The 9,640-nt window shown below is 44.3% G+C and overlaps 1 protein-coding gene across 4 annotated transcripts in view; it reads left to right on the top strand.

Annotated features, from left to right (window-relative positions):
- Positions 1-9,640, top strand: part of pak5 (p21 protein (Cdc42/Rac)-activated kinase 5) — a 139,982-nt gene that overhangs the window by 80,392 nt on the left and 49,950 nt on the right. Inside the window, exon 1 of one of the 4 annotated variants that reach the window (XM_079525519.1) lies at positions 4,078-4,353. The exons of the other annotated variants lie outside the window; for them this stretch is intronic. Coding sequence (XP_079381645.1) covers positions 4,102-4,353 — 252 coding nt within the window. The 5' untranslated portion in view covers positions 4,078-4,101. Of the gene's footprint in view, positions 1-4,077; positions 4,354-9,640 lie in introns of those variants that run through there. 4 annotated transcript variants of the gene reach the window in all.

Raw genomic sequence — 9,640 nt, 5'->3', positions numbered from 1 at the left:
TGTGTGTGTGTGCGCAGTACTGTACTGTACAGTATGTGTGTGCAAAATGAATGGGGGCTGTAATTGCACATGCAGTTATGACTGCCGGGTCTTGCAAAACAACAAGCTGCATTTTTTATGACAGTATGTCATCATATTTCTTGTATTTATACATATATACAAAAATGTAAGTGCTCGTGTGTGTGTTCCTGTTCTAAAATCACTATAAACTACGGCATCACGTGACTTATTGCTTTTCTGAAACGTTTCCTATAACTGGCAAGGTTTCATCAAATAAACACACAAAATGCAATAATTTATTCATAATAAATAATAATCATGCTTCCACTAAGTGATTGGTATTTTCGTTTGCATTCGGCTCAAAAATGAACGCCTGGGGGAACGAGACACATTTCCTGGTCTAGGAATGGGAGTGAACTACAGTGCAGAGGAGCGTCGCTCAAAATAATGGTGACGTCAGTTTTCTCAGCTGTATTCAAAGCTTGCTCCATGCACTATACGCCCCTCTATACCAGAAAGTACTGCTCCATGCACTATACGCCCCTCTATACCAGAAAGCACTGCTCCATGCACTATACGCCCCTCTATACCAGAAAGCATTGCTCCATGCACTATACGCCCCTCTATACCAGAAAGCATTGCTCCATGCACTATACGCCCCTCTATACCAGAAAGCATTGCTCCATGCACTATACGCCCCTCTATACCAGAAAGCACGCTGGCTGGGCCAGGCTAAGTGGTTAAAGATATTTGGTTAATCTACAGTTGGGTTGATATTGTCCCTTATCATTTGACCCATTTAGGCCTGACCTCAAAATTTAAAAAAATCCTTCTAAATCCTCCAGTTTTCTGAAATAAATATTTTCACGATTTTTCAAAAATAGCAGACCTACAAGCTCGTAGCGCACCACTCGGTGGCGCGCTATGAGCTTGTAGATCTGCTATTTTTCAATAGCTAAATTATAACAATGTTTAAAACACCAAAAGGGGTTCCCGCCCAAAATGGGTTAACTGTCCTTTTGCGCAGATCACGCAAACCTCAGCAAAAAGAAAAGGACAATATCGCTGGCCTCCAACTGTAACTCAACAGGAGTGATCTGCCGTTTAGATGTGAGAGTTGCGACTCTGTGCAGCTATCAAGGTCGGCTATGGGGAGCCGAATAGTTACAAAGTCCTGGACCGGAAGTTGACAGAATGCACTGGACTCAGGCAACATCCCAGCTTTAATGATCTTAAATTCATGTATTTTAGATCGTTTTTAGCAATAGTACAACATAAACATTACAGAGACTTTAGTTAGTCACTGTAAAATACTTTAAAACAGTTGTCATGTTGCACACATGCCTAAAATTGGTGATATTTACGCCACTCTCATTGAAAACAACGTATTTAAAACTCCACCATGACACTCTCCAGCGCTGCATGACCAAGACAACCTCAATGCCCCCTCAATGACGTCACTAAAGATCTCTGTCTGTAGGGACCTAGCACGGGGGAACACGACGGCCCTGAGGAAGGAATAGACGGTAATGAGGAGGTTGTTTGGTGTGTGGACGATGCCGTGGCAACAGGAGGGCACTGGGTCTACTCTGAGGCCGGTGGGGTATGAATGACACTGGGCCGTGTCGGGGCTGATGTGGAGGGGTTCCAGGTGGATTCCAGGTCCAGTGCCACCGTGATACATTAGACACATGTCGTGGGGCTGATGTGGAGGGGTTCCAGGTGGATTGCAGGTCCAGTGCCATCGTGATACATTAGACACATGTCGTGGGGCTGATGTGGAGGGGTTCCAGGTGGATTGCAGGTCCAGTGCCATCGTGATACATTAGACACATGTCGTAGAAAGATCTCGATGAGATTCAGCCTACTGAAGATACTGAGCAAAGGCTTTGTCCAGACTGCAGGCAAATTTCATCTTTCATTCTATTTTACGTGTTTGTTTGTGAGGGACAACATGTATATGGACAATACATGTATAATACACAGTAAAATACACAGGATTTAGCAAAAGATATACATTTTCATCCCGTAGTCCCGGACATAAAAACAGGTTACAATACAGAGCATTCAGAGTAATAGGCCTACGTCAATACGATCAGACACCATAATAAAAATAAAAATATAAATCAAGTACAAAACAGGGTCAGTTTGAGACTATAAAAGTCTTTCATAGTCTTTCATAGTTTAAAAGCAGTGCGAGTTGATATCGAATGGCTCTGGGTCATTGAGGGGGCATTGAGGGGGTGCTGTTCTCGAATGGTAGTTGGTAGACTGTTTCACAACAAACTTCCAATTTGTTTCTCAATCTCAAATAGGATCTTTAGGACTGACTGTCCACAGTAATTGTAAGTGATCGCATTAGAGTTTTGTAATCGGACATCACTAATCTGCTTGCTGTGGTACCGATGTAACAACATGGGTGTGAGTAATGCTTAGCTTATACAGTAATGTGTCGTACATGACGTACTGTAAACCACAACACTAGGCTGAGTGGTGAGATATCTTGGTGATCTTGGTTAGAGGTGCTACCGATCGATCGGCCACCGATTGGTGATTGGCCGATATTCACTCCAAATGACTCGATTGGTGATCTGCAATTTACCCAATCTGGAGAAAACGATCTTTTATACCATTTAAGTGGTATAAAAGTCAATCAAGATATATAGCATAATATCATTTTGCATCTTTGTGACAGGCCTAAACATTCTCCCCTTACTCCCCACACACACAGGAACAGTTTTGATGTGGGTTTTGAGAGTTTTGGAAATATTAATATGTTCCCCTTACGCACAAGGTCGCTATCGGCCGATCATGAAAGAAATAATACCTCTAATACCTCTAATCTTGGTAGAGGTTAACCGGTAAAGATGCTACTGCATGCACTTCCTACTATTCTTGTAGTAAGGGCATTTTATCAGGTATTTGACCAATCTGGGAACTAAATCGTTACTAAGAAATGTCTTCACCAATGTGTTTCTAAAGGTGTCTAATAACATGTACTAAAAATAGAAATTCAACTCCCGGGGGAAATTTGAGTTATTAGCATAATATGTGACCATACCCTTAACATCCTATAAGGCAAAAAAGTCACTCTTTAAGTAGCACGTGACATATGAAACTAGGGGGTTTTCATGATTCTGAATCCATTCCAAGCATTGGTTTTGCACTCAGCACTCAGCCATAAATTCGGCCATATCCACTTGGCCCCACTTGTGCTGACCTCATCACATTTGTGATGACGGCTAAGGCCGTGTTCCTCCCAAGGAGTGTTTTTTGTGCAAAACTAATGCTTGGAATGGATTCAGAATCATGAAAAAACCCCTAGTTTCATATGTCACATGCTACTAAAAGAATGAAATAGGATAGTATATAGGATGTTAAGGGTATGGACACATTGTATAGTTGTCAGCTTATTCGGTACTGGTTTTCCTTTGGATTAGATATTTAAATCCAAATCCAATAAATTGCTGGTTTATATTTCTTGGGTGATTTCACATGGTGAAGTATTCTGATGGTTCAAGTATGGTGTTAGGGTAACGGCCTCTAGGTGTGGGATTAACAGATCCTTTTGCACAGACACTGTTGTAAGACGTGTCCAAGCATCCAGACTTGGATACATCCTTAGATATCTGATTTGAATCGCATTTCAAACCACTGAGGAATGTGGTTCCTCCTCAGAAAAATCATGTTTCCATTGCGTGTAAACCAGTCTGATTCCGATCTGGACAGGCCAAAATCATGTGCCTCTCTAGAGTCTCTTAACATAGCCTAAGTAGGACCTTGTCAGCATTGATGACCGACCCTGAGGCCTGGCGATGTGAGAACAATAGCACCATGTCTGCAAGCTCGTCATGTTCAGCAGGGCTAAAGCTGTTATAGCGTTACAGTAAATGTCAGTGGGTCAGTGATAGCAGATAGACCCCCGCCGCTCCCACACCACCACTCTGGCAGGTGACCGAGGCGGAGGAAACTCGATCACTGGGTAAAAGAAGAGAGGTGGTTGGGGGTTGCAGATGGCTGTGTGTGAGCGTGCGTGTGTGCGTGCGTGTGTGTGTGGCGTTGCAGTGAGACCAGGCTGGATGCAGCTGCTCAGAGCGACTCATGGCGGGGGGTCGAGCGGCAGCAGAGAGCCGGGCGGCGGAGAGTGCCGGGGGGAGAGAGGGTCCCAGAGGGAAGGGGCAGCAGCCGCAACAGCTGAGGCGGCCGGTGCTAGTGTCGGGGCTCAGGGTGACGCTCAGCCAGGGCCAGGCGATGGGAGGGCTGCCCGGCACCGAGAACACAGAGCGGGGTCAGACTCGCAGAGCTGTGCCACTGCCGAAGACGCAAGTGGAGAAGTTTCCTAAACAGTCGCAGGTATGGCTATTTGAATGCAAGACTCTGATTGCAGGCAAGGCTGCACAATGGTATGCCGTTGCTGCGTTCTTCTAATATAGACCGTGGCGGCATAGACTAGATGGATGTAGGGAGTAAGGTTAGGTTTTCAAGAGCTATTCTCACTCTGAGAAATGCTCTTTATGGAGATGAGCTATTTAAAGAATTGGGTATTGCAATACATGTTGCAGTTTTTGTTGCAGTTGACATTTTACAAGCTATACATTTTTGGGCTTAAATTCTTTTTAGAGACACAGGAAAGGCATGAGAGCAGTAAAGAGAGTTGGATCCAACCCTGGCCTGGGTCAGCTGCAGATTTTTGCAAACTAAAGCTATACAGCGTGCTTGTTGTTTACTTGCTTGGCACGGGAGAGGTGACGTTCACGCTGCAAGTATACCAAGGTTTATTTTTGTCCCCCCGGTGCGCTGCCGTATGTGTACGTATGGAGACGGAGACTCACGGGGATAGTGTTTCCGATTCGACAGGTCTCCGCCTGCCCGTGGGCTCAGGGCCTGGATCACCAAATAGTGCTTCCATTTAATGAGGAAGTGTCATATTAAGGATCTGCCACGATGCACAGAGGTACTACTAAGTTCAGTGTTATTATCACAGTGGGTGTTAATGACACTGGAAGCCTTCCAAGCCTTCCCTGCACACAGGGAATGAAGAAGGTCTAGATAAATGCAGCTGCGGCTGCTTACGAACTCTTTGAAATGTCCCCTTTATTGAAGTTGTGACTCATGGATCAGTTTACTTTTTTTCCTTTCTTTTTTTCAAAGGTCAGTGCATTCGAAATCCAGACAATCTGTCTTAATATCCCTTAAAATCTTGAGGGAAAGCGACGGCTGGCTTGTCTGCGTGTCTGTATGTGACACTGACGCTAATTGCAGTCTGTCTCAACAAACTTAGCTGTTCCCTTATGTGGCGTTGCCTCCAGGCAGCACCTTGATGTCTAATATGCTGGAGACAGATTAAGACCCGTGGAGCAAAGCAGTTTCCCCGCAAGGTCAAGCTTTTCGTTGCGAAACCTGCCGCGGTATTAACTGTATGTCAGTACCTATTAGACAAGTTTGTTTCTTTATACTGTGTAGACCTGCATGTTTTTGTTTAGAGAAAGAATGATTGATTGTGTGATAGATCATTATGGCACTTTGCACTTGGCAGTGTGATTGTATCAGGCATTTATTATCTCCCGGTGATCTTAATCGTAGAATAGGTCCGAGACAAAGTGGTCTTGAAGGAAAGGAACAGGATTGATTTGTGATGAAGCACACACACTACAGATACAAGCACGCACCATGCACACACACACACACACACACACACATACACACACACACACACACACACACACACACACACACACACACACTCATGCAAATACACACAGACACATATGCAGGTATGTGTGTATGTGCGCACACACGTATGCATGCATGTGCACGCACGCACGCACGCACGCACGCACGCACGCACACAGATAGAGACAGCGTCTTTATTTCTTGGCAGTTTGCTGAAGTGGATGCCATTGATTTAGACTTCTCTCATTCCAAGGCCACTCTTCACTGCTCGTCATTGCTCCTCACTACTGGCCCTCACCGGTTGTCACTACTCCTTTGCTGCTATGCCGCCACTCTTCACCCCTCCTCACTACTCCTAATAATAGTCCTCCTCACTAGTCCCACCCTGGGCAAGACCTACGCTGAAAAGACTATCAGCGGAAGTGGCGGAAGTGTTGCGTGTAAGATAACTACGTCACGCGGTGCGGCTGTGTTTACTAGTCCCCACCCAATGATCATTTCAGCGGGAATACATTTTCGGGAACACAACGCTGCGATTGGTCAAAAAACGTTAACTTCCGGGGGGGGGGGGGGGGGGGGGGGGGGGTTACACGGCGGAAGTCCCGCCTTTCGATAGCTTCTCTGCCTTAGGTTGTGACCAGGCTCTTCTTTTTCGCAGTTAAGTGAGCCTGGGACCGAGGCTACACTAGTCCTCATTGCTTCTCATTAGACATAGAATCTCGAGCTTGGAGGTGGTGAGGCCCTCAACGTTTAACGTGAAGAGAGAAACCCTGTGTCTTGGCCCTGGCCTGTCAGCTCTTCGGTTGTGTGTGGCGACATTTGCTTCGCAAGACAGTCTTGCACCAACTCTTGCTACTTGCAGGGGACGCCGCGTGCATGGAGGCGACGTCTCTTAACGTCACCTTCAACAGCATTCTTCGGATCATAGCTGCTTTGCCTGAGTAAAGTATTATTTGTGCCATTTGAGTACATCCACATAGAACATGAATATTACACTACGATAGAGAGACCTATTTTTATAAATATTTTCTTCCCTGAAACTAGGTCGATTTTTCACCACAAATCCAATCATCAATGAGAATGAGACTGTGAATAGTTTGATGGCAAAATACTCCCCAGACACCTTTTCTGCTTGTTTATTTGTCACACTCAGCCAGGTGTTTAAAAGACCTTATGCTGCCATTCACAGCCACGCCGTGCACCTTGTCACCAGTCGGTCACAGTCTGCATGGGGCCAGCCAGGCAGGGTGGGGGGGTGTTTGTGTTGGCTCTTAGTGGTGTGTGTCATACCTTGCCAGGATGTTCACACCAACCGTCCTCCAGTGGCGCTGTGTGTGTGTGTGTGTGTGTGCTCTGTCAAAGGACATCTGAGCAGTGATATTTTAAATGTTGTACAAAGATGGTTCAGGTGCAGTTTAGAAGGGTACAAGTGCTGCGATGCCTGGCGGTTCAGCTATAAATATGAATAAAAGGGTACTAGTGGGGTCATCAATACTGTATGTCCGTACACAGACAAATGTGTCCGGGACAAGACTTCGCCTGGTTTGTGTTTTTATTTTTTTATTTTTTGTGGCTTTTGCCTTTATTTTACATTTTTTATGGAGGGACAGACAGTAGGCTGACAGGAAATGGGGAGAAGACATGCAGTAAAGGCCGTCGGGATCGGGAGTCGAACCCGCGGCACACTGCCAGACTGGATTACCAGCCAAGGTGCCTGGACCACTGAGCCATGGCCCAGGCCTGGTTTGTGTTTTTACTCACCATTATAATGTTCTTATTTTGATCATAAGACCCAGTTACTGAATGTCAGTCTCTATGTTTTCTTCAGAACATGTATGATTCACTGATTCACTATGACACTACAGTATGTATGATTCACTGATTCACTATGACACTACAGTATGTATGATTCACTGATTCACTATGACACTACAGTATGTATGATTCACTGATTCACTATGAACACTACAGTATGTATGATTCACTGATTCACTATGAACACTACAGTATGTATGATTCACTGATTCACTATGACACTACAGTATGTATGATTCACTGATTCACTATGACACTACAGTATGTATGATTCACTGATTCACTATGAACACTACAGTATGTATGATTCACTGATTCACTATGACACTACAGTATGTATGATTCACTGATTCACTATGACACTACAGTATGTATGATTCACTGATTCACTATGACACTACAGTATGTATGATTCACTGATTCACTATGACACTACAGTATGTATGATTCACTGATTCACTATGACACTACAGTATGTATGATTCACTGATTCACTATGACACTACAGTATGTATGATTCACTATGACACTACAGTATGTATGATTCACTGATTCACTATGACACTACAGTATGTATGATTCACTATGACACTACAGTATGTATGATTCACTGATTCACTATGACACCACAGTATGTATGATTCACTGATTCACTATGACACTACAGTATGTATGATTCACTATGACACTACAGTATGTATGATTCACTGATTCACTATGACAGTACAGTATGTATGGTACATTAGGAGTTCACTGGTACAATGTTTCTCAAACATTGTACTTTCAAGGACCCTCATAACTCTGTGTCGAAATGTACACCCATGTGTACACTCAGATACAGACCTGTAAGGGTCCCTTTTGACCTGCTGGTCTCCCATTTTTACACTCTGAGTTACAGACCTGTAAGGGTCCCTTTTGACCTGCTGGTCTCCCATTTTTACACTCTCAGTTACAGACCTGCAATGGTCATTTACGGCTAGCTCTCTGGGCCATATACTGTATTACCCCTTATCCAAAAAAATATATATTTTGAAAAACATTGTATAGGCTAAATTGTTCAACTAGCCAATCCACATCGAAGTTGTGCGCTTGTAGATATTTGAACTATTCAAAAAGTGTTTTCAAAATGCTAAAAAAAAAAAAAGAAAGAAAAAAAGTATAGGGATAAGAGGTGAAAATAGGGTCCATACAGTATATGTGCTTGTCTACTCATTTTGACATTTATGTCCACCACAAGCCAGCATGACCCCTGCGTGTGACGGATTTGAGTAAGGTGCTTTCCAAGATGATTGCATTAGGCTAGGACACCATCTAGGACACTATCTCTAGGACACCAGCTTCAGAATGTGCTTATTATGAGATACATTTGATTGATGTTGCCCATATTAGAGAACGTAACACAATGTGGCTTCAATATACAGTACACACGGAGGAGAAAGGACAATTTATTTCAATTCAAAGGGCTTTATTGTCATGAGAAAACATACGTTTACATTGCCAAAGCAAAAACTGGAACAATACAATCAAAACAAAATGTATGTACATTTGAATGTCAGAATCTCCAATAAATCAATTTCTATGTACCAAGATCGCTCGATGCAGATGCAGGAATACACACAATGATTAGTCTTTAGGGTGGTAGAAAGGGGTTCAACAGGCTGCCAACAGTCGCTATAGGGACATTGTGTCATAGCTTTTCCCATGGAGAAAACACATAATGTAACTTTTATGGTTATTGCTCCTTTGTGTTCTTGATTTGACTAGAGCAGTGGTGTTAAAGGTGGGCTCTGGGGGTCTTCAGAGAAGGTTTAAAGGTGGGCTCTGGGGGACTTCAGAGAAGGTTTAAAGGTGGGCTCTGGGGGACTCCAGAGAAGGGCATGAAGGTAGAGCAGTGGTGTTAAAGGTGGGCTCTGGGGGACTCCAGAGAAGGGCATGAAGGTAGAGCAGTGGTGTTAAAGGTGTGCTCTGGGGGACTTCAGAGAAGGGCATGAAGGTAGAGCAGTGGTGTTAAAGGTGGGCTCTGGGGGACTTCAGAGAAGGGCATGAAGGTAGAGCAGGGGTGTTAAAGGTGGGCTCTGGGGGACTTCAGAGAAGGGCATGAAGGAAGAGCAGTGGTGTTAAAGGTGGGCTCTGGGGGACTTCAGAGAAGGGC

The sequence above is a fragment of the Electrona antarctica genome (genome assembly GCF_951216825.1).
Source record: "Electrona antarctica genome assembly, chromosome: 17".
NCBI lineage: Eukaryota > Metazoa > Chordata > Actinopteri > Myctophiformes > Myctophidae > Electrona > Electrona antarctica.
Note: the sequence above shows the minus strand (reverse complement) of the source record. Positions and strands in the feature narration are given on the sequence as shown.